The sequence below is a fragment of the Astyanax mexicanus genome, chromosome 12 (genome assembly GCF_023375975.1).
Source record: "Astyanax mexicanus isolate ESR-SI-001 chromosome 12, AstMex3_surface, whole genome shotgun sequence".
NCBI lineage: Eukaryota > Metazoa > Chordata > Actinopteri > Characiformes > Acestrorhamphidae > Astyanax > Astyanax mexicanus.
Window position 1 is genome coordinate 39,168,004 of NC_064419.1, and position 26,031 is coordinate 39,194,034.

The window sequence follows — 26,031 nt, forward strand, 5'->3', positions numbered from 1 at the left end:
AAAGGCAATCATTGAAACAATCCAATAAATCTACCACACAAAGTAATGATTTTCATAAAACGTTTATTTCAATTGTTTCATTCAAGACCATTAACAAAAGTATAGAGGAGAACAAGTGGCTCAACAGTAACCCACTGGCCTCCAGAGAAAATTCATAACAGTAATATTCTGATTTTCAGTAAGAAGCACAGCAAAGTCTCTATCCACATTAATTGAAATCCTGATCATGATTTCGAATAGAACCTTTTGTGTATTATTTACCCCTTTTATTTCTCACGTTACACTTTGCGTTGTTTTGTATTTTTTTATATATTTTTTTTAAACCTCCCACTAAGTAAAAAGCACACATTACATATAGCATTTTTCATCCACGGGTACTTGGGATGCAGACCAGTATTAATTCTACTTGGAGAAGAGAAAAAACAAAAAAAATGCCACCCTAAGATTGTTCTTAAATTTCTGGTGACTGGCTGGGGATAAAGTCGAAGTCTATAGTCTTTTTTTGAGGTTTGTTTTTCTTTTTTTTCTTTTTTTGTCGTTTTGTTTCATTTATAGACTTTAGGCACCTTAATCTTACTTTTCTCATTAGCAGACAGTGAGTTTAAATAGTATAATAAAAAAAAAAAAAAACAAGTATGGTGTGCAAAGAGGGAGAAAAACAAAACAAAACAAACAGTATAAAAGGACTGCAGGATACAAGATGCCTTTAGGAATTCTGCATCTGGCAAACATGGAAGGAGTTTGTGAAATCAAAGACAGCAGTAAAAGAAAAAAAAAATTAAGAAAACTCAACTCAAAATTAACTGGGGAAGGAAAAAGAGGAAAACAAAACAAAAATCATAGTATGACATGAGCAGTCTACATCTAGAGCAGTGCTTCAAACGCAAGTGGTTGCAAAAGCTGTTCTAAGTAACGGAACAGAAGAAGCTTGTGAGACGCACCAACATCTCTCCACTGAAGAGTGAAGAAGTTGATCTGGAATTGAGATGCTCAACAAAGAGTGTTTCCGGCAAGAGGACAAAGAACAAAAATCAGCAAAGTTGAAGAAATTACAACTCTCCAGACATCCCTCACTCACACTGCCACAAGGGAGAAATACAAAGGACAAAATAATAGAAACAGGCACACGATTCCATACATTTTCACTTTGAGCCAAAAATGGGAACAGATTAACCAACACATTTCCTCCACACCTGATTTCCACAGGCGTTGCAACCGTGAAACCTCACTTTCTCTCGTTCTCTCAACACTAACACTTTCCATTCCCTCAAACGTTTATTTAAAAAAATACTTGATACAGAACTCACAGAACACACACACACACTCACACAAACAGGGAATTCTCGTCGATAAGCTCGCAAACACCACACTAACATGAAAGGTAAAGTGAAATGAGTGGATTCTTTTGGAAGGGATTCTGGGACAGGGAAAGGGCATGTGCATGCTGATGTGTTTGCGTGTGTGTGTGTGTAAGAGTGTGTGTAAGAGTGTGTGTTTGTGTGTGTGTTTGTGTGTGTGTTTATAAATGTCTGTCTCCATGTTACTTATTGGTGTTTAACAGTGCAAATCCCTTCCCTGTCCTGTAGTCTTGATTGCTTTTGTTTTCTGAGGTGCTGTATGTCATTACGGAGAGGGACGAGCAGCTAATGGTAAAATCACTCGATCACGCTGGCCGTGCGAAGCTTCCTCTCCACATTGAAGCCCTTGGGGGGAAAGAACAGACAGTTAGGTTACACAACTTCCAAAAAGCAATATAATAAATAAAAAATGAGCAAAATGGCTGTAAGGAAAGTTTACCTTTGAGTTATCAGGACCCCGGGGTTGTCTAATGATCACCAGACGTGGGGCACTGGCATCATCCAGGGTGATGCTCTTCAGACGATTCACCAGTCGGTCAGGTCTAGGGGTTGCCACTGGTTTAGGACACTCGCTGGTTTGGACACAAACATTTGTAGTGAGCTATTGAACAGATTTTACAAACTTAATTCCTAATTCTTAATTCCTAAAACCTAAATTCCACCTGATCTTAGGAATGTGACGGACACATTATAGCATTAATTGTTTTACAACAGTGAGTGTGATTACTTTAACTTGGGTAATCATGATTTAAAAATAAAAAAATAGATTTATGTTTCACAACCAACAAATAATTTCACGGTTGGTTGTTGGAGTTTTAATGCTATTTCAGCATATTTGGCTATTTGTGGCATGCACTTTGTTTTATATATTCAGACAGAGCAAGTTGTTCAAAAGTTTAACACGATAAGGGAAATACATCTCGCTACATCTGTATTAAATTAGGTATTTGAGGTTAAGATGCCATCATACAAACTTCAAGATCTTCCCTTGTGTTTTTTTTTTCCCCCCAAAATAGTAAAAACGTGAAATCAAGTGAAATTCAAACTTTAGCTGATGACACAGTGTGAACAATTATTTATTTAGATGTTATTTACAGGCCTTTTGTGCATATTATAGGCTGACCCTTATAAGATCATACAGCCTGAATAAAAAATGAATGAGACACCAGGAGAAACAGAAAATGAAATGATGGTTGCCAGACCTGACTCTGCGAACGTTGCAGGCACTGCACTTCCCTGTGCGCTGATTCAGGATGACCGAGAACTCCACCTCATCTCCTGCCTGAAGCTCTAGACCGTCCTGCACCTCCTTCATGTGGAAGAACAGCTTCTTGCTCTCACCTACCTCATATGTGATGAAACCAAACTGGGACAATACAAAAGCAAAAAAAAAACAATAAAGTCAGCCTATTTCACAGCATGGCTGGTAGTAGGAAGAGCCTTCAAATAAACTGAGAAAACATCATTTAATAGTCACATATGTGCTGAAGAGTAAACATTCTTCATTACCTGGTCTTTAACACACTCCACCAGAGCGAGGCGCTGTGGGACGACATTGCAGGCCATTCTCTGCCCGGTCTGAGGCACAGTGCACAGCTGAAACTTCACCAGCTCCCCTTTCTGCAGGCAGTCCCCTTTGTTGCCCATTCCCACAATGCCAAACGGATAAGTCTGTCCCTTACTTGAGCCTGGTAGGACAGGGTTAGATCAGCAGAGCAAATTAGTAAAAGGTTAAAATACAAAAAGTATTACCTCTGAACCTCTGTTAACTTCAGCATTTGAATCAGATGTAAGAAACTATTAAGTAAACTGAAAGTAAAAAGATTTAGCTGCTCACCTTCTTCTGTGACCTCGATAAGCCCCTGATACTCAGTCTGAGAGGGGTCCACGCTGCGCAGGGGTCGAATCACTTTCCCCATAAGCACATTAGTGCTAATATCCTCTCCTACTCCGTTCACTGGAAACAAGAATATTTAGCTTTAAAAACACAGAATATATATATATAAAAATACTACTGATAAAATGATTCCATACCAGGTGGAATTTTGGTGACCTTCTCAGCACTAATTTTGTTCCCTTTGCCTTTAGCCTGAGTATACTCCACTGCATCCCCGAGCTCCAGGTTGTCCACATTACCACACATCTCACTGCACAGAAACACACATTCAAATATAATCCAATTATAAATATCCACAAAAAAAATAAATAATAATAAACAAATAAAAGATACAAATAATTCAAAGTTTTGAAAGATTCTGAAAACTCTAAAGCAGTTGCTTCAAAAATCAGTAAATACATCGAGAGTCGCTCCTCGGAGGGACTTGCATTACCTGTAGTGGAAGAAAATCTCCTGGTCATGATTGGCTGTCTCAATGAAACCAAAGTTATCTTTCAGTGTTGCGATGAAGCCCAAAAGCCTCTTTGTGTTGGTGGTGCGATTGAGGATCTTGAGGGAGACTGCACTCTGCATGCCAGTCCTCTTCACCTCACTGATTGAGAATTCCACCTGAAAAGCAGAAATTAAATTCATTTAGTTAAAGCCTCAATACATTGTGCAGACAGTTACATTAGACAAAATACACCCTTCACTCAAAGGAAAATGTGGTAACACTTTCTATTAAATGTCATCACCATAAGACTCTCTAAATATACCCACAACAGAATGCATAACAAAACTTACACACCCTCAAAAATACTCTTTTTGAACTGCTCATAAATTATACTTGTCTTGAATGTAATATTAGTTATAGCCACTTATAACATATTTTAACAGGTCTTTGTGTGCTACAAGTAAAGTGACACTTTCAGCATGGGACTAGATTATTAATGACCGATATATACCATTTTAACATATATATTATAAGCATAGCTTATAACGTATTAGGATTGTAATTCATAATGCATAATAAACATGGCTATAATGGTTTATGCATATGTAAGTATTTCTAGCCATGTTTATAATGCCTTAATATATTAATTAATTTAAAATGTGTTATAAATGTGGTTATAGACTCTAAAAGATTAAATTAATAGAAAATGTTTCACGTTGTTTGATGACCTAAGCCAAAAGTTAACACTTCTTATGCACATATCCATTCTTATTGGACAGCCTAGAACTTTGGCTAAAAAAAACTAACTTAATTATACTTAATTAAAATAATTTAAAAACACTAAAATGTAGTCCTGTCACAATAGATTTTTTTTGGGACAAAATACTGTCCCAATAATTACTGCAATAAACAATACTGTCCATTTAATAATACTGAAATGTGAAAAGTACCTTCTCTCCTAACTGGGGAAACACACATCCATCCAGATCCTTAAGATGATAGGGCACAGTCAGCTTCACTCCACAGTCTTCATATGCAATCACTCCTTCTTCTATATCCTGCACACACACCATACAAAATGATCAGTTAGAACACAGGACAGAACCCGGTCCACAGAAGTCCCAGACACTGAATAAGCCACTGTTAGAATAAGAATAGGAACTGATGGGGAGTGACTTATTTATTTTACTTAGAAGAGAAATTCTGTTATCTGTATCTGTAACCTAAGCCTTCAGCTCTGTTGCAACAGTTTTCAAACTCAAGTAAAGCCAGCTGTATAGGATGCCTTTTCCCCCCCTGAATCTAATGCTATAGAAAAGCAATTAATACCCAGACAATGAAAATGTAATTTTTTTTATTTTTTTTCCACAACATTTAAAAAATGTGCTCTAATTAGCCTAACTGGTGCTAATTAGGCTTCAGTATGAACACTGGCCCAATGCAAGACTAAAATGCATTAATAGTATGAGTACAATCAGACAAATGCAACAAAAATACAACTAACAGTGATTAGTCTGCATAAACTATAATCAAACATTTATATAAATTAATGAAAACTAAATGTTTGTGGAAACATTTGAATGAAATGTGGGGTGAAATCAGCGGTAGGTTAGCAGCTTGTGGCTTTTAGGGGTGTGCGATACAAAATCTAATATAGTAATTGCTGTTTTAACGATTTGCAGGCTGAAATGATGGATATGCTACTTAAAAAGAACTAAACGCCTTGATCACACGTGTTCACTATAGACTGCTGCACATTTGCATCGAGAATGCTAATACAGTGTGCTAGCATAGGCTATCCTTGCATTCACACCGGAAGACTAGTAGCTTATGTTTGTGTAACATGTTTGTGTTGAATGGTACACAACAGAATTATTACACCTTTCCAGAAAATATAGGAACTACCAGAATAATTTTTGGCATGATTTTAATCAGGATTAATTGAGTTATATAATTATGTTTTAAGTGACTCAGCACTAATATACACTGCTCAAAAAAATAAAGGGAACACTCAAATAACACAATATAACTCCAAGTAAATCAAACTTCTGTGAAATTAAATTGTCCACTTAGGAAGCAACACTGATTGACAATCAATTTCACCTGCTGTTGTGCAAATGGAATAGACAACAGGTGGAAATTATTGGCAATTAGCAAGACACACTCAATAAAGGAGTGGTTCTGCAGGTGGGGACCACAGACCACTTCTCAGAACCTATGCTGTCTGGCTGATGTTTTGGTCAGTTTTGAATGTTGGTGGTGCTTTCACACTCGTGGTAGCATGAGACGGACTCTACAACCCACACAAGTGGCTCAGGTAGTGCAGCTCATCCAGGATGGCACATCAATGCGAGCTGTGGCAAGAAGGTTTGCTGTGTCTGTCAGCGTAGTGTCTAGAGGCTGGGGGCGCTACCAGGAGACAGGCCAGTACACCAGGAGACGTGGAGGAGGCCGTAGGAGGGCAACAACCAAGCAGCAGGACCGCTACCTCCGCCTTTGTGCAAGAAGGAACAGGAGGAGCACTGCCAGAGCCCTGCAAAATGACCGCCAGCAGGCCACAAATGTGCATGTGTCTGCACAAACGGTTAGAAACCGACTCCATGAGGATGGTATGAGGGCCCGACGTCCACAGATGGGGCTTGTGCTCACAGCCCAACACCGTGCAGGACGCTTGGCATTTGCCAGAGAACACCAGGATTGGCAAATTCGCCACTGGTGCCTTGTGCTCTTCACAGATGAAAGCAGGTTCACACTGAGCACATGACAGACGTGACAGAGTCTGGAGACGCCGTGGAGAGCGGTCTGCTGCCTGCAACATCCTTCAGCATGACCGGTTTGGCAGTGGGTCAGTAATGGTGTGGGGTGGCATTTCTTTGGAGGGCCGCACAGCCCTCCATGTGCTCACCAGAGGTAGCCTGACTGCCATTAGGTACCGAGATGAGATCCTCAGACCCCTTGTGAGACCATATGCTGGTGCGGTTGGCCCTGGGTTCCTCCTAATGCAGGACAATGCTAGACCTCATGTGGCTGGAGTGTGTCAGCAGTTCCTGCAAGATGAAGGCATTGAAGCTATGGACTGGCCCGCCCGTTCCCCAGACCTGAATCCGATTGAGCACATCTGGGACATCATGTCTCGCTCCATCCACCAACGTCACGTTGCAAAACAGACTGTCCAGAAGTTGGCGGATGCTTTAGTCCAGGTCTGGGAGGAGATCCCTCAGGAGACCATCCGCCACCTCATCAGGAGCATGCCCAGGCGTTGTAGGGAGGTCATACAGGCACGTGGAGGCCACACACACAATACTGAGCCTCATTTTGACTTGTTTTAAGGACATTACATTAAAGTTGGATCAGCCTGTAGTGTGTTTTTTCACTTTAATTTTGTGTGTGGCTCCAAATCCAGGCCTCCACTGGTTAATAAATTTTATTTCCATTGATGATTTTTGTGTGATTTTGTTGTCAGCACATTCAACTTTGTACAGAACAAAGTATTCAATGAGAATATTTCATTCATTCAGATCTAGGATGTGTTATTTGAGTGTTCCCTTTATTTTTTTGAGCAGTGTATATATAATTAGATTCTTATTTACATAAAAAAACATAAAAGCTTGAGAACACCTGATAGACCACATGGTTTACAAATACGTACACTGATCATTGCACTCTGATTTCAAATGTTATCTTCCTTTAAAAAGTGCAGGTAAGTATAATTAGACAACATTTCTGAACAATGGAAAAATAGTTATCGTTAAATGACAAAATAACGAATTGAAATATTTTGTCAAAATCGCACACCCCTAGTGGCTTTATTAGTTAAAACAGCCTCCACGTGCCGCTAGTTACTAAAGCAGTCCCTTAAACTTCATATTTATATGAAACTTCAAAAACACATGCTGATAACTCATCTTTAAAATCTCCCAACTGACCTTATCAACTTTAACCTTGAAAGACGGAAAGAAACAAGTAGATAATTTAAGTAAGCCATTATATCCTTCACACTAAATACCAAATTAAAAACCCTAATGTTTAAAATAAGATTAGAAAAGTCCACCCTAAGGAAATCAGTTGAGATCAGAAGTTAAAATATGTCCAAACAAACAAAAGAAGCCTGTTTGGATAAAGGCTGAATATTGAACAGCTTTTTGCATTTTTTATATAACAGCTGGACTTTGAATCTAGGCATAAATTATGCAAAACATGCCATTTAAATTGGCAAAAAAATGATGCATTCCTAGAAATCACAACTAAACTGTTTTCAGTGGTTTAAAATGTTACTGCGTGGTTTTAAACATTTCACTGACATTTCAGGTTTTCTAATTAACCTCTGCATGTTGTCTGAAAGGTTGCATGCAGAAAACAGAAGCCTACCTTTTCTTTTTTCTAATGAAGAGGAGCATGATTGAAAGGGGGGGAAAGGAAATGGGAACAAAGATTAGAAAGAAGAGATGAAAAAAGAAAATATAGGCAGAAAGTAAAAGGCAGAAGGGTCTCAGACAGGTCATAAAAGAAAAAAACAAAATAAATAAAAATAAAGTATTTATTCTACTTACTTCTCATTACTGAGAAAAAAAAAATCAGGGTAGGAAAGAAAAACCTGAAAAGCTTTGAGCTGAAAGAATGAGCCCATATGAAGAAATCAAATGGTGTTAATATACATAAGAAATTTACCTTTTCTTTGCCCTTGCTGGGGCTGACATTAGCTTTGCTGTTGGAAGCACACATGGCCTCCTTCTCCACAACACCATAGAAACGCTGCTCAGACTGGGTGTGGAAGGACACTGTGCCCTTGGGTAGCTTCTTGATCCTCACTGCATGATTCCTCTGGGCTGACAGCATGTCCTAATGAAAGAGAAATGACTGGTTAGAGTCCAAGTGCTTAGGGGTAACAGATTAAAGCTTCAGTTAGTAACTGTCACATTAGCTCACAGCAACAATCACAGGAAAATCAATTCAATGTATGACTACTTTCACACAGCAGGTAAAAGTGGACCAAATTAGATTCTCTCACCAAGTCTGATGGACACACAATGCAGTGTAGAGTGAAAAGTTCATGCTGAGTAACTGATGAACATGTATAAAAGAGCATTGCTTTACATTATTTTTTTTGGTTTATTGTTTCGTCGTTTATCTTTAACAGAATCTCAATAGCTATGAATGAGTTTTTAATTTTTCTTTGACACTGCAGCTGCATCCTGTGGTCGTACTCCTGGCCAGTTCATTAGAAACACGGAGCACTTGAACCCAAATCTTCTAATATTATTGAAGCATAATTACGAGCTGTTACCTCATTATCCCACCAATGAAACCATTATTCAGAGCTATCCATTTTCCATAGTCCTTACACAGCCTTTTTTTCAACATTGTAGCAAATTACATATGGATTCCAGTTTAACATATTGAAGTAGCTCAGAGCGTATACATTCCATTCTATTCTATAATGTTTTTACTGCTCTCACTGCCACATAAATACTAGGGCTGGACCCGAATATTCGGGTATTCGGATATTCGTTCGTTGAGTAGGTATTCGGTTTTTAATTTTGGTATTCGGATATTCGTTTTTTTTCTCCTTTCCAGAGTTCCACCTCACTCTAACCACTTCTGTTCTCGCGGGTCCCGTCAGAATATCTTGCGCGCGGGACAGAACTGAACTGTTATTGGCTGGAGCGGGAGTTTAATCCAGACGATGCGGGAGCAAATTAATAAATAGTTAAGAAAACTGTAATAATTGTAAAAAAAAAAAAAAAAAAAACCTAAAGAAAACTCTCAATGCGCAGGATGGACCGACACACACACGCACACACCGATGGTGTTTGGACTGGGGTAAGGAACGGGACCACACTATTCAGCGCTGCTGTTTTAATAAATATATAAGTAAATTTGAAGCATTAAATGTAGTTTATTTAATTTACATTAGGAACGTGGGGCGGGAGCGGCAGAAATGTGTATGCGGCGGGCGGGCGCGGGATTAAAAGAAGCAATTTTTTTGCGGAGCGGTAACGAGACAGAAACGCGGAGCGTGGAAGAGTGGGTTTAAAAGTCTCGCGCAGACCTCTATTATACATGATAAAAAAATGCAGGCTCTTCGAAACTGATTTATATAATAAAACGTAAGGGGTAATGTGGCAACAGTAGGGGCTAAATCGGTTACAAAAGCCTGGCCTACAAAAATGATGTCTGAACGAATTTCCTCTTATCTAATATAATTTAAAATGGTTTAAAAATGTAAAATAATTTCTAAGCAAACGAAATTTTTAATATTGAGCTTATAGCCCAAGTGCAAAAATACAAAATCAGTAATACGGCTATGCCCTGCACAATCCTTAAACCGAAATAGACCAAGTACAATAACGTCATTAACAATGACTTTCCTCTACTCTAATATAATTTAACATGGTTTAAAAATATAAAATAATTTCTAAGCAAACGAAATATTTAATATTGAGCTTATAGCCCAAGTCCAAAAATACAAAATCAGTAATATGCACAATCCTTTAACCGAAATAGACCAAGTACAGTTTACAATGACTGTCCTCTAATATAATTACCAATGTTTAAGAATATAAAATACTTCCTGAACAAACGTTTTTTTGTTTGTTTTTTTAAGCAAATAGCCTAAGTGTGAAAACACAAACAGCAATTTACTGGGCTGGCTTGCGCAGCGGAGAAACCGTGCAGCAGCAGCTGCGGTGTGGGGCAGCAGAAATTCAGTGATGAAAACACAAAGAAATCTGGGCTAAAAACACAGAAAAAATATGGGGTGAAAACACAAAAATCCGGGGTGAATATGTCTCGTCGGTCAGAGCAAATTGAACATTTTTCAGTGGATTAAAGGGGCCGTGATTTGCTTCTTTTTTTTTTTTTTTACCTCTTTTTTTAAAAACGAATATTCGAATATTCGCTTCAAATCAGTGCCGAATATCCGGAGCTCAAAAAACGCTATTCGGGCCAGCCCTAATAAATACCACATCGGTGTCACATAGGACGTAAAAGATCAGATTTTGCCACTTTTACCTAATGTGAGAACATAGCCTAAAAGCCCATGTTCAACACTGAGCCACACTATTCCTTCTAAAACCACATAACTTTAACATTAAAGTGCATTATTGCATTACTTAACAGAAAATAGAACAATTCCAGTCATTTGCATCCAACACTGTCCTATCTACCAACTGTCCTTTTTAAACAAGACAAAATCCACATGCATACCAGCACCAACCCAGAGACACACTGCATTAAAGAAACTATACCTTCATGTACTCAATCTGTCAAATTAACACTGTGGCTATAAACAACTCCATACCCAACTCAGAGGGGGAGAGGAGTCTTCAGAGCTGCTTGAATCTAAACAGGGTCACTAAATTAAGTTACCTCCCTGTTACAATGATCATTCCTTTGTTCCCTTGACAAGCAAAAAAGCTTTGCTATTTTAATGCAGAAGCTCTTCTAAAAGCAGCTTTTTCCCCTACTACTGCAACAATAACCCAAGGTAGTCTACTAAGGGAGCTTTTTACACCTGAAAGTCTGGACCAAAATCTGAACCAAGATTACACGGTATAAATTCAGATTTAGTTTCATAAGACAGTTTAACTAGCAACTTCATGAATTATCCTACGTCCTGTATTCACCTACACAGGCCATCTCCTCCTATTATTTATAATGAATGTTTTTGTAATGTCAGTTTTGCAAGTTGCAAGTCCAAGTATGTCGCACAGCAAAAGGAGTGCAATGTCACACCTTAGATCTCTTTAAACTGCGAATGGTCCAAAATGTGATTCAACTGGCATGTTACAGTTGATGTAGCCAAATAGTTTTCTTAAATATGGACAGGTTGAAAAAGACACAGCAGCAGGTTCAAGTCAAAGAAAGTGCAAAGAGTGTGAGAGAGAGCGCACGAGTGCGCGCGCGAGAGAGAGAAAGAGAGACAGAGTAAGAGAGAGACAGAGAGACCAGGATATCAAATGCAATAAAGTTGCTTGCCACTTCTCTGTAACTCACTGGAACAACGGTGAACTCTACTTCATCAGAGATGTGCAGTGGGCTCTCTTCCAACACCTCACTAAAGTGGAAGAACATTCTGGCATCACGGTCCACACACTTAATGAAGCCAAACCCATCACGCATTGCAGCTATCACACCCTAGAGAGACAAAAAGAGAAGAGAGGGGAAGAAAGGAGGCTGTTAGGGTGGAGGAGAACTTTCAGAGCCAACAAACTTTACTGCAGTACACCAGGATACCTCATCTCTTAACTGCGAATGGTCCAAACGGTTCAATTGGCATGTTAGACTTGATGTAAGCAAGATTAAAATGTACAAATAAAATAATTAACTTAACATACTAAAATAAATTACCGACATACTAAAATACACTTTAACTAAAATAAAACAAACAACAACCTTGGAGGAACAGATTCTCACCATTTCACGGGCCTCCTTGGTGAAGTGGAAAGTGTCAGGGAGAATATCGATGTTTGTAGCACGCTCAAGCTTGTCTCGGCGATCAGTGGAAATGTTGAACTGAACATGGTCTCCTTCCAGAAGGGTCACTTTAGACTTGGTATCTTTCTCTCCAAATAGAAGTTCTTTTTCTGTGAAGTTAATTCTGGCACAAATTCGGCCAGGAAGGGGATCATTCTGAGAGAAAAGAAAACTGCCATCAAAACTATGGAAAATTCTTCCATATAGCTAATGTCAATTTATGTCACTAACTAATGAGATCGAAGGAGGAAAAATGAGATTGTGGGAATGAAAGCTAGGGCTGCACTGAAATAAGAACTTAAGAAACTAAACAAAATAAACAATTTGGCTAAAGGACAGAATACAGAATGCAGGTTTTTGCAGGTTTAATTAAATGTGTCTTGAATTTCTCAATACAGTACATTTACCTCAGCAGTGCTTTTCTAATAGTAAAATGTACATCAGCAGTGCTAATCAAGTCACCTCTGAAAGGCAGACAGCCTTACCATTCGTTTTTTACAACAAGATTAAGATTAAGATTAACTCTTTGTGGATTGTGGATGTGCCACAGAAGGGAGAGTAAATACCACAATGTGACTATGTTCAGCTATTTTGTAATTTTTTTGGACCAACATCTCTGACTGCCAAATATTTAGTGCATCCCTTATAAATAAACCCTACCTGATTCTTGGTGGGAACCTTGGGAATAACTTTAGTGACTGTGCCCTCAAACTGTTCAATACTGATGTCCTCAAAAATAACTGTGCCCTGAGGGAGCAGACGAACATCTGTAGCCACCTCCTTTCCCTATAATGGGGGGAAAAAAAATATATGTTTAGAATGCAACCATCCTGTGTGTCCAACTTGAACATTAACAAGAAAAATCTCATTACAGACAAACCTAACTACTAATGTAAATCTATTAACACCCCAAAACTTACATTTCTATCTTTAATGGTGAACTCTACATCATCTCCAGCTTGCAATGCTTCCAAGTCACCCTTGAACTCACTGTAGTGAAAGAAAATCTCCTTCACCACATCCGCTCTCTCAATGAATCCAAATGCCTCCTACAAGAGGGGACAAAAAAAAAATAATAATTACAAAAGGGACAGCAGGCAAAAAGGTTCTGTACATATGTAAAGATTTATATGATTTCCCAAAATTGCTCTGAATCATTTTTAAACTCAACTATTCTTCAGTATTAAGAAAGAATGAAAGAGCAGATTGATTTATGCTGCACATTTACCTTAGTGGCACAAACAACTCCTTGACACCTCATCTGCTTCTTCTTAACCAACACAATATTCCGGGCACTAACAGCACCAGTGCTGAAAGACAAACATACATGCTGACCTTCAAGTATTTCAGGGCTTTGTGTTTCTTGCACCAAGAGGAAAACTGAAAACTCACTGCTTGTTAGTCTCCATGTAGAAACTGACTTTGTCTCCAGTGTCCAGATGCATGTTACTTTCCACATCATCAGGGGTGTAGGTTAAATAAAACACCTCCTGGGGGAAGTTTCATAAAGAAAGTTACTCTATAGTTATCATTCATCAAAAGAGAAAATGTTATTCCAACAAACAGATAGCACAAATTAAACACTAAATATCAGGCCTTTCAGCTGGTAAATATTAAAACAGATTAAATAAGGCTTTTCTTTATATACACACACACAAAGATCAGAACAACTCTGCAGCAACTTTAGGGCCCTACGAAACCTGTTTTTATTTTATTTTTTTGTCTTACTACATTTCAGATTTTTATTAGTGGTGTCAGAAGATTAAAATAAATGAATTAAATTAATCCAGTAATTTAGCTAAAGATCAAATTAATAAAAAAAATAATAATAATAAAAAAAAACACTTGGCATAGGCTTAACAGAACCAAAAGAAAAGTACAGCTGAACATTGTGTGAGTATTTTACCCCATTTCTCTCATAGCACACACTGCCAGTAGGAACCTGGCCAGGTGCAGATTTCCCATCCAGGTGGTTGGGGATGGCTGAGACAACCTGTACCGCAGTGGCATAAACACAAACAGAGTTAGAGAAAGCACAGTGTTTTAGACCAACAGTAAATACTAAAATAATGTTGAATTTACTGAATTACTGCATATGGCACCCATTTAAAACAATTAAATGAGACATGCAGGTGACAACTAAAATATTTAAATCAAACAAACCCATAACCCACAATCACCACATTTAAAATAAACAAACAAAAAACAAACAAATAAAAAAAAAAAACAAGACAAGACAAGAGTCAAAGACATTCAAGCCCATTGTGAACCCACATAAAAATATGGTTCCTTACATTTAACTATTTTAATTATTAAGTGCACAATCCAGTGAGGAGGTCACTTTCAATCATTATCAGACAAGTGAGTTTAAAATGAGCCTGAACCCACCCTCCCAATAAATACATAAAACAAGTAAAAGTAAACATGGACACTGATGAGACGAGGACAAAAACAACCAAGAGAAAATGTGTTCCTTAACTGGATGTGGATGTATATAACCATGCAGCATAGTAAAGGGAGAGGCGTGCAAGTCAGGCCCCACCTGCCCAGAGATTCGCTCTTCGGGCAGCACCTCAGCCTTGATCTTTACAAGCTTCACAGCTATTGGCTTGCCAGTGCGCCTGTCAGACGACACCTCAAACTCCACATCATCTGAAAGAAATAAAAGGTTAAAGGGTTTAGGCCTAGCACACCTCAAGAAGCACATACATGATACATCATACTGTACAGAACCTTTTCTAATTTTACCATTTACAACTACAACCCATTTTACTAATATAATTTTATTCCACTTTTGTAATGAACTTTTAGCTATTAAGAAAATTCAGACAGGACTGGATTATAATGTTTAAATAACCTAAATAAACTAAAAGCACAGATTTTAAACAAAACAGACATATTTACTCACTCACTAATGGGCTCTTCTTACTAAGCAAACACTACTGAGCATTTCTGAGGTCAACTCAATTTGATGTAATGTCCATACATTACACAACAAATCAAAAACTTTGATGACAGGCCTACTTTATTCAGACAATAACCAGACTTTATCCTTTATTCTAACAGCCCCCTTAAACAACACTTTTCTCCCCAATTTTAGCTATGCCGATTACCTCACCAACTTAGCTGCTCTCAATCCCTTATCACTAGTAATGCCCACAACAGCAAGAGGGTGAAGACTTCACATGGATCAGAAGAGGCATGTGCTAGTCAGCCACCATCTCTTTTCGAACTGCTGCTGATGTAGCACTTCCGAGTAGCCAGTGTGCTCGGAGGAAAGAGCAGCAACTTGTGCTGACTGAAATCAGCTTGAGTGTGATGTGGGAAAAAGCGCCATCTACCCACCCAGAGAGATCAAGGCCAATTGTGCTCTCTCAGGGCTCTGGCAGCTGATGGCAAGCCTGGAATTCAAGCCAGCGATCTCCCGGTTATAGTGACAGTGCTATATAAAAAGACTATAAAACCTGACTTCTAGACAAATGTTTTGCAGTTTTAAATATATGATATAAAAAAAGAAAAATAAGTTACTGCTAAGTTGAGTCTCTGAACTAGGAAAAGGCAATACTTAATTAATACCAATATATTTAAATGTGATTAAGATACTATATATTTTTATTATATCTCATAGATGATCTCTGCTAAATGAACTCCATTTAAGTAAAAAAAGTATGTCTAGAAGTTGTTTGTATGGAAATGGTTTGGTTGAATGAGATGAAAACTTGCTTTCACTATCAGCTAAACCAGTGCAGTCTGTTGGACCAGTTAAATACCACCATGAACGCAAATATTAGTCCCATTTTGGGAGAAGAGTCCACCAAAGCAATGTCCAAGACCTGATTTTGCCATGAGTATATGCAAACTTCTTCCCACAACTATGTTGTGTCTGCTGCATTTTTATTGACTAAAAATTTACACCACCCCCAAATTGTTTGGCTTATAAAATAAAAAAATTATATCTGATGGACCTTTCTACTGCTCTGCCACCCTCTTACCTCCAATCTTGAGCTCCTGCAGATTTCCATTGTACTGAGAGCAGTGGAAGAAGAGGCGAGCCTGCCTCTCGGAGCACTGGATGAAGCCATAAGAGGTGAGCAGCTTTTCCACCACACCGGTCTCCCGCAGGCCCACGCCAGTACCATTCGCAAAGCCATTGCTGTGCAGCAGGCTTGGGTCGAAACTCATCTATATGAAAATAAAAATAAACATAGGTTAAAAACACAGACATAAAAAGGACAGCCATGCTTGTTAGACTTGAGGTAACCACATAAGAAAAATGATAAAGGAGTGAGATGGCATCTCTTCCCCATGTGTGTTTGGCATGTGAATTAGGTTCATGTACAACTCAAAAACACAACAAGCTAAATATGCTTCCACACCGTGGTTTACACAAAAGTCAGTGGGCAGGGATTAGAACCTGTACAACAGCAGCTGAACCACAGTTTTCCAGTGTAATCTGCCTGCAGTGGTGTTCTGAACAAAAGGAGGACATTCAGACTTAGTCAAATGCGTTATATGGGTTAGGACTCTGCTGATTCACAACACTCTTCATTACTGAAACATCAATACAAACAATGCCAGCACTCTCTGGCTGTTTCACTGAAACTCATGCATCAGAGGGGGCGATGGGAAGTCTCACACGGCAATTTATCAGCGTGAATGCATGCAACAGTGGCACTGCTTTTGTTAGTCCTACTGAGAACACCAAATTAGAAACAAGCGTGCTGAAACATTAGTCACAAAAAATAATCTATTTTTAATCCATAGACAATCGTCAATCCTCAGACTATCACTGCAGGTTAAATTCAAAACTCAATCCCAAACCATGCAATTAGAATCAGCTGGTGTTTGACACTGGCAGGGCAGCACTCCTCAACATGCCCACTTACAGATCTCTGATACAAAGGGGCACGCTTATGCCTTTTCCCTGATGCCGCACGAGGTGTGTGGCAAGAGACAGAGGCTGAGCGAGGGATTGGTTGGCTGAAGGTGGAAGAGATAGTTGCAAGGGCAGATGCAGGGGCTGGGGCAGGGTTTGGGGTAGCAACAGTAGGGGAAGATGCATCGGTGTTTGTCCTCTCCATCTTCAAAGGAGTTCTTAAGGATGATGCAAACTGAAAGGGGTGAAAAATGTTTCATGGAAAAAAATAATGTATATATAAAAACTAAAAAGCCTTTAGACATGAACAAATCAAAACACAGAACATACAGAACCACATACACAAAACTTTAAAAACAAAAAGATGAAAATGCTCAGTTTAGGAAACTGGCTGGCACTGATGTGCATGTGGAACCTATTAAACCCATGCCAAACATGAGGAAGGCCTATGACAGCCTGAGAGATCAGTTTCCCTATCTTGGGTAAAATTCTGACCTCTCAACTAAGAGTCAAAACATGTATTAACACATTTACTAAAGTCAGTATTCTTAAAAGGCGGCCCTCCCCCATCCACACACACAGTGGGTGTCCCGAACAATACAAGCCGTTTCACATGCGTGACCATAAGAGATGCACTGCTTAAGGCAAATGGAAAAGCTGGACACAGTAACAGAAAGATTGTCATGACAGTATAGGAATAAAGCCTAAACAAAAATCAAGGCTATTATATATAGACACACATTTCTAATCATTGTTCTGTCCTATAAACAACATGCCAAGAGAATTCGTAAGAACCACTACTCAATAAGAAGAGGTGGCCTAATAAGATACAACTAGTAAAGAGCGATGGCAAATGGTTGGTTACATGAAAAGGGCACAGAATGACCAGCCTCGACCACTGGGTCATTCAGTGGCAAACTCTGGAAAATATTATTTAAAACAATTTCCCAAGTTCTTTTATGTAAGAGGTTTTCCTTCCAACAAGTTTTTGCAAAAACACTGGTGACAACCCACAACTACAACACTGCCAAATGTTGCTTTTAACATTCTAAAATGCAGAATCCAAAGCTAATCAGTCAACTGTCTAGTGCATTTGCACTCCCAGATACTTGGTGTGAGTTACTGGAAACGCAGGGAGTTTAGTCCCAGTTAAGTGCATCACTACTCATCTTGCCTATCGACATCCATTAAAGACAGTAAATGTAATTGAAAAGGCCCAAAATCTCTTATTTAGATGGTCTATAAAAGCTCCAAACCAGGGCAATTAGCATCTGTAAATGTATATCCACAAAACCAAAGTGGATTAAAAGAGACATTTGACTTTTTTCAGTTAAAAAGAGGTAAAAAAAAATTGGATCATTAGAAATATGCCTAAACAAATCCAGTCAAAAGGCACATTTTTTCATAAAGTGTGCTTTTCCAGTGCCAGTGTTTCTCATAGAGCCCCTTAAAAGAAACTTTCCTGCACTGAAACACTGGAAAACATTTTTCTCCCATCCAGTAAATCTGCTTGAACATCACAGAAAAGCTGGTTTGGTTCATAAAGTGACAAAGGAGAAGTAGTATTTACAATTAAAAGGTACCATAACCCACATTGATAAAATTCATAATTCATTATGATGACTACCTAGTCTTTGTCACATGGCAAGCAAAATTGGTTTAACCCCCCCTAACTCCTCCAGACAGCGTCCCTGGCCTTGCCTGCCACCTCTCTCTGACCGTCTCTGAGCCGAAGCTAGTCTCTGAGCCCGGTGACTGGGTGGGGTCATGAAAAGGTTAAGCCAGACAGTGTAGAGGGGGACAAAAGTGGAGTGCTTGGATGGAAGGACGAGTTAGGATCAGGGAAGAGATAAGAGAAAGAGCGAGGGAAAAAAAGGGATGAAGGGAGGACGTTTGGACGGGTGAGGCAGACGGGTGGCACTTACGGATCGGCCGTACGGAGACAGGCTGAGCCCAACAGGGGAGGTGCTGCTCAGGTCAGCGCTAACAAACGCAGCAGGAGGCGACGCAGGCAAGGTAAACTCTACAAAACCTTTCCAGGGACTGCCCATTATTTTCCCATACAACTTTGGCCAAATTTACCACACCTGGTTCAGCCTGGATTGCAGGAACACTAATTTATAGGATTATATGTTTCCCACCCTTCACGTTTTTTTTTTCTTTCTTTGTCAATTTCTTTTGTTATTTAGAACATTCCCTTCCCTTATTTTGTAAAGTGAAGCTGACACCTCTGGATTTCTGCAAAGGTGAAGACAGGGAGAGAAGGGGTGGTGGGGTAGAACTTAAAAACAAAATAAGGGAGGGAGAAGAAAAGCAACAAGAACAGCCAGTGAGCAAAGCTGCACAATCGGGGGTCAAAATGGGGCCATGGATCGCAAGGTTTGTGTTGAGACAAGATCGCTACAGGCAAGCCAAGTGTGTAAGGCACAAAGAAAGTTCAGGTACATGTTTTTTTTGTAATTTTTTTTAGCTATGTAAAGGTCCATTTGTTTTCTTTGTGCTAGAGGAAACACTTGATATCCATAATTTGAGTTATATACATCCCAATTTCATGTTGAATCCAAGGCTCATTTATGCTCAACATTAAATACGAATACAGAATGAGCTTTCATTCATGCTTTATTTTATTTTATCCATATATGTGCACGTCCTATGCAAGCCTGCAAATCAGGACGAACAAACAAAACATTGCCACTGGAAATTGTGAGGGCAGTGCAGCCAATAGGTCAAGGGCCACTGGATCACTGCCACTCGGACACAACAACCAACCAACTCTAGCAGAAAAGTAACTTGTGGCTGAACTTCTACTTAGTACATTATATAGATAAAATCATCCACCATAACCATCCAGTGGATGCATTGCTAAACCAACCATGCATGTAAAGGTGAAAAGCTCATAAGTACGTGTTCAGTTGTTAAATTATCTGAAACGTGTTCAGTTTCATAAATAAGAGGATAAATGAGCCTTTATTTGATATTTTAAATCCTACATAACAGTAAGACTTGTACTGGACTTGTTTAAGGGCTTAGATATTAAAGCATATCCAACACAAACATCAAAGATAACTTTGCACATAATTAAACCTGTTCGACCCGTTTCTGTACAGGCTCACTATAACTAATCAGAGCAATAAAATTCAACACTACATTACATTGAGCAAGATCAAGCATGCTTCTGCTTTGGGAAAAACAACTGAGAAATCACTGTTAGGACTTAACTCCTCATTGTGTGCTTTTTTGCTGTGTCTTAAACGCTTATTGTGCAACACTGGCAGAATGTATAAAACATGCCAATTGGCAGCAGATTTCATGCTGCATTTTTGATTGTGTTTTACATGTTAATTGCTACAACAATGATAAAAAAATTAAACAAGAAGTGGGGGGAAACAGAACTTACCTTGCTTAGGTGTTGTGGAACGTCGATTTCACTTAGACAGTCAAACACTTAGAATCTTTGTTCTTTAGCACGCACACTTGCTTTCAAATTTCTGGCACACGTTCTAGTAACAAAAAAAGGAATACAAAAAAAAGGGACGAAAAAAGAAAAAAGGCAAATGCAGGTGTGGAAACAATGCTTTGAACGAGATGAAAAGAGGAAAATGACCAAAAAAAATAAAAAGATAGAAGGGCTACAGAGGTAACTGAGAAAGAAAGTTAAACTAGCAGACAGCAGCCCTCTCCGCACCCCAGAGGAGTTAGAGGTGCGGGGAGGATGAGTAGGGCTTGGAGCAGCGTTGGGACGTGTGCTTTGTCAAAGCTGTTGAGTAGGCACAAACTTCTTGTCTCAGATCAAGTATCGTCTTTGCCGTTAACGTTGATGGTTGATTACTTCAATCTAGTCGTTCAGTTTTTGAAGATCTTTGGTTGCTTTGTTTGGTCGTTATGGTTTACACTGTTAATTTGTCATAGAATGAAGTTCCGTCTTGTCCGTCTTTAGAGATGTTGCACCGTTGGGTCTTTTTCAGGGGATGTTTGTTTTTTCCTTGATTTGTTGCTTCTGAGTGATCTGAACTTGAAGTAGGAGTTTCAGATGGTACAAAATCAGTTCTTTTTCACTTCATACTGTTCGGAGAGAAAGAAAGAGAGAAAAAAATAAAGATTACATTTTAAAGTGCCCAATTATCACAAACATTAAGACAAGTAATTGACAATTTTACACCAGGAACTTTGTTTTGTCTTGTGCCTAAACATCTTATAATGTTTGTTTGTTTTTTTTATTTTGTGCTAGACAAGGTTGTCATATCTTATTGTTTGTCACCATTCCCTTACATAAAGATGAGCTTTTATCTGCCCATCTATGCTTGGTCCTTCCTATGGTGTTTTTAAGGTTTACAACAGATTAAACACTGAGATGAGTAGGAGAAAGGATTATCTACAATCTGTGCCAATCTCATCTTATTGTACACACCAACAATTCCAGCTTTGATATTACGCATTTACACACTTTAAAAACTCATTTTCTGCTAACTGCACCTTCCAGTTGACAACACCTCACTAACCCCAGCCCACATTTTATACAAAGAAAAGTTACCTGGGTTTCCCTGTAATAATTAGGATTAATTTAGATTTGGGTGGAATTTCAGTGACAAACAAAAACAAAATTTTAAGAAAGAGGCAAATATAGATTACAATAAAATTTAAGGTTATCTGGTCTGCTAGTTTTATATATAATCACAATACATCACACTAGTACATTGCTGCCTTGGGCCTTGGCTTCTTTGTGCAACTCAAACACCAACCTCCTCACCCATAGGCCTAAAAATATAGTTTCCTCAGTTGCCCTGTACACATGTAGCAAGGGCAGCTGACCAAATGTACCCATCCTGCAGATCAACAGGCCTCTGAATACCTCCAGCTAGATGTGTATTTATGGAACACCATCTCAACCTAGAGCTTATTTCAAAATGGGAAAAAAAAACAACTACACCAACAAAGCTCTTAACATTACATACACACAACCGGGACAGAACCAGGTGATATTTACAAGGTTATGCCTTTACCGATTTTAAAACTGGCCAAATGATCAGACTGATTTACTAGAGGTCATCTTTAAAATGCAGGAAGACTCAATTTAGTTACAGCATGTTGCAACACCCAACCATGCTGCCCTCTTAATGATCAAAACAAGCCTCACAAATGGGTCACACTATCCTGGGATGTGGTACAACCTCCTGAGGAATGGGCAGATCAACAGTTTAAAGGAGGGATATCCTACATTTTCACAATTAATTTTACACGTTAAATTGTCTTCATTTTTGTTTTTTGCCATTAAACAAGCAGCTGTAATAGCATGACTTGGTTACTGCTCTTTTATTCAGCACAGTTTTTTTTTGTAAATTTCCAACAGGAGCTTAATGGGAAAGATCTCTAAACTAATTAAGCTGCAGTCTTGCAATTACTGAGCCTTACAGAATTTTTTGTCTATGCAGAACAATGATAAATGGTATTAAGAGGCAAGTGTTTAAGTAAATTTAGTCTTTAGTGCAAACTTACAAGTAGTAACATTTCACAAACATTTAAAATACATAAAAAAACTTTACTTGTGGGCTTTCTATGTTTAAACAGGCTGGCTTTGAGGCAGAAAAGGTTAGTGTGTACAGATGGCATTTTTGGTGAACCCTGCTATGCTGCCTGATCAGGGAATTGAGAACTTGTCTGTTTGTAATGGGGATGGTGTTATCCACAACCTTATTCCAACAGTGTGCCTACTCACCCAAAGGCAAACTATTTAAAAATCAACATTGCGAGTTATTACCTGGAGTAAAGAGATCAGTTGACAGAATTTAAGAAACCCAAAATTTCACTGTGGTGATCAAGCTACTCACGTTTCAACACATTAACTGCACAGCGCATGCTCTTCAGCTGTGACCGACTACTCCGAAGCCCCTGTTATTGGCTGCGTCACACACAGCTGAAAAGCACGCGCTGTGCAGTTACAGTGCGCCCGGGCCACAAACAGTCAAGGCTCGAGGAAAAACAAGCACGCGCTCCTCTGACTACAGCTGCAGCGCGTTCCTGCACTGCCCTTCCCTGAACAGCACTCGGGTCTTCACTAGTGAATAACTGAAATTGTGCTGCTATTAATAAATCCTTCTATAAATTTCCAGTTTCACTGACTTTAGGCCTTGACTTCCTTTTCAAAACAGCACAAATAGACAAAACAATGCGTGTCTGGCTAAGAAGCTAAAGGCCAATTCTTTTGTAGTTAATTACAGTTATTAGTTACGAATTAAACCAACATCAGCCTGCCAAATGTCCTAACAACTAATGTTCATGTCCGGAGTTTAATGTTAATCATTCCCAAGTTCTGACTTAGGAGTCCAATTTTTTTGTTACTCCAGTGTTCTGAATCAGATCTGTAAAAGTAGTGCAGTTTTTACAAATGATACAAGGACAGGATATTTGTTCAGGCCCATCCACACATCCAGATATTTCTAAAAACAGTAAAATCTGCAGTGCTAAGCACAAGTTTCAAATTTAAGCAGCTCTTATGATATGAAACATTTGGGATTTAAAGCCTAGTTTCAGTTGCCTAGAACACTTGTGCAGTGCATAAAATATATGCATATCTTATTAAAATATCTGTAACATCCAGGTGAAATTACGATTTAGCAAAAAGAGCATTTTAGTTTGTTGCAGTCAGCTCGTATTTATTAATGTTGTTCCAGAGTCACTGAAATCCTCGCTCAGATTTGTCTTGGCACATCATTTACTCATTTTACTTCTCTTTTAGTTTTATTGTTTTAAATTCTTTTATAGTACTTCTAATGCACAGCTCACAATAGCTATACCTTAAAAGTGGGGCTTTGCTGATGTTATTCAGTGAAATTTCAGATTCCAGATTTCTGGAATTTCATTTTCCAATTGAAGACATTTGTTACTGAAGTTTTCAATGGTAAAAACTGTAGGTTCATTATAGATATATATAGGCTGGAATTAATTATTATTTTGGTAGTCAAGCAATTTGTCAAAGGACATTTAATTTCCTCCATTGCTGAAAACAAAAACAGCTGAACATGAGATTTAAAAGCCATTTAAATGTTCAGATGTTGTTTAAACGTAAAAGGTACTGATTTTTAGTTAGTAATTATGTAACATTTAGAGACAGACCAAATTGAGTGTAAATAGTGTGAGTTAGCCCATTGTCCACTATGTGTAATGTGGTACTGTTACAAAACACACTTAGTCGACTCCGGAAAAAAGGCCACTTAAAATTACGAGTCTTTGATTTTACCAAATTAAAAACAATCTGTACCAAGCTGAACTGCTTGAATTTTTGCACCAGGAGTGGCATAAAGTTACCCAAAAGCAGTGTGTAAGAACATACCAAGATGCATGAAAACTGTGATTAAAAACAAGGGATAATCCACCAAATATTGATTTCTGAAATCTTAACTTTATGAATATGAACTTGTTTTCTTTGCATTATTTGAGGTCTGAATGCTCTGCATCTTTTTCTTTTTTTATTCCACAAATAAATACTCTAAATTACATTCTTTTTTTCTTAATTGGGAGAAATGTTGTCAGTAGCTTATAGAATCTATAAGCTATCTATCTATAGCTTTATCTTTAGCTATTATCTATTTGATCTATATTTAGACATTTTACTAGTAAAAGCTGATTTTCCACTGCTGTGGCCAAAAACATTTGAGGCTAAAACTTGTTTAGCTGCCATATAAAAATAAACACGCCTGTTTTTAGGGATCTATGTTGGCTGTTCGTTGCATGTCTGCGTGTTTGTGCGTTTATATATGTATGTGTGTGTATATGTACATGTGAGTGTGTTTGTATATCTGTATGTGTGTCGCCGAGGGTTAAAATATAGCTTAAAAATGTCGGACAACAAAGAAAAGGCTTTGAAACTAGTGGTGCTAACGTGTGTTAGCTAGCCAGCCACTTAGCTAACCAGCACAGAGCCACGTTGAAACACAAAACGGTGAAGTTAGAGGTAGAAGTGGGTAATCCAGGTTAAGAAAGTAAAAATCCACTCCAGGATTTTGCTTCAACTGCCTATACGGCCCTACTGTGTGATCTGCAGCAGAACTGTGGGAACAAAATCCTGGAGTGGATTTTTATCTACTGGGTCTGCACCTCACACCTCTACTTCCAGGACAATAATGCGACTTCTTTTAGAACAAAAAAGCCAGTCTAAAACACAGTTCTCTGCCAGTTCTTTAAGTATAAGGCAAACGTTGATCTAATTAAAGCAGACTCCGCCTCCGCTGTGATTTATTAACCGGTATATTTAGCTATTTAGCCCGCTAGCTAACAGCCTAGCAGCGCCGAAACGAGCGGTGAGGTCTGCGGCCCCCACCCAGGCCTTCCCGTCCCTGGAAATAACAACATTTACACCGTAAACACGACACTACAGCCGCCCAGCCTAAAACACAAAGCGCACACACACCTCTACCTTCACCCTGCGGTCTTAAAACTGCGTATCACCCAAACAAAAGAGGAAAAACTCACCCCAACAGCTTTCAGCACTGTCACCAGCGCCGCCATAAGCAGCACGGCACATTACGTAGTGAGAAGAAGGGGAGATATCGCGATATTTCACAAGCGCGCAGGAGAGGAGAGAACGAGATTTGATTGAAAAAAAAACGTGGTTTTATTTTTTACATTTTATTTTTATACTTTCTTTTAAATTTACACTCACACTCAAATACTTACACTCACATCGTTTAAAAATATATAAATAAATGAATAGACTTGTTACTAGTGCTTTTAATCAAACGATTAAAGAAAAGATTAGCTAATTAAGCACATGCTCTGCGATTAATTAATCTAATTTAAATTAATCGCACGTATCACTTTTTGCTATGAAAGGTAATTAGCAGAGCAATAAATCAACAAATTCATAACTGACATATTTTGTTTATTTCATTTCAATTTTTTTTTTTTTTTTTTTTTTTTACCATTTTCTTTACGGAAATTAGGACCCACTCATTAGGACTCCCCCTATCACTAGTGATGCCCCAACACCAGGAGGGTG

At 38.6% G+C, this 26,031-nt stretch overlaps 1 protein-coding gene across 3 annotated transcripts; it reads right to left on the minus strand.

Moving 5' to 3' along the window:
- Positions 1-46: 46 nt before the first annotated feature.
- Positions 47-25,585, minus strand: csde1 (cold shock domain containing E1, RNA-binding). Of its 3 annotated transcripts, XM_049486191.1 has the most exons (22): positions 25,506-25,585; positions 20,437-21,101; positions 17,050-17,274; positions 16,156-16,345; positions 14,643-14,815; positions 14,070-14,156; positions 13,556-13,653; positions 13,392-13,473; positions 13,084-13,212; positions 12,824-12,949; positions 12,104-12,319; positions 11,666-11,824; positions 8,357-8,527; positions 7,615-7,629; positions 4,639-4,746; positions 3,689-3,864; positions 3,393-3,505; positions 3,196-3,315; positions 2,868-3,046; positions 2,561-2,724; positions 1,798-1,930; positions 47-1,703 (listed from the first exon to the last, which is right to left on the minus strand). In XM_049486191.1, the coding sequence occupies exons 3-22, from the start codon at positions 17,242-17,244 to the stop codon at positions 1,656-1,658; spliced, it is 2,682 nt and encodes an 893-aa protein (XP_049342148.1). In that variant the 5' UTR covers positions 17,245-17,274; positions 20,437-21,101; positions 25,506-25,585; the 3' UTR covers positions 47-1,655. The 3 variants fall into 3 exon arrangements, with proteins under 3 accessions (XP_049342148.1, XP_022526803.1, XP_022526800.1); XM_022671082.2 differs by lacking the exon at positions 7,615-7,629 and having other exon boundaries at positions 11,684-11,824; positions 14,706-14,815; XM_022671079.2 differs by lacking the exon at positions 7,615-7,629 and having other exon boundaries at positions 11,684-11,824.
- Positions 25,586-26,031: the final 446 nt, after the last annotated feature.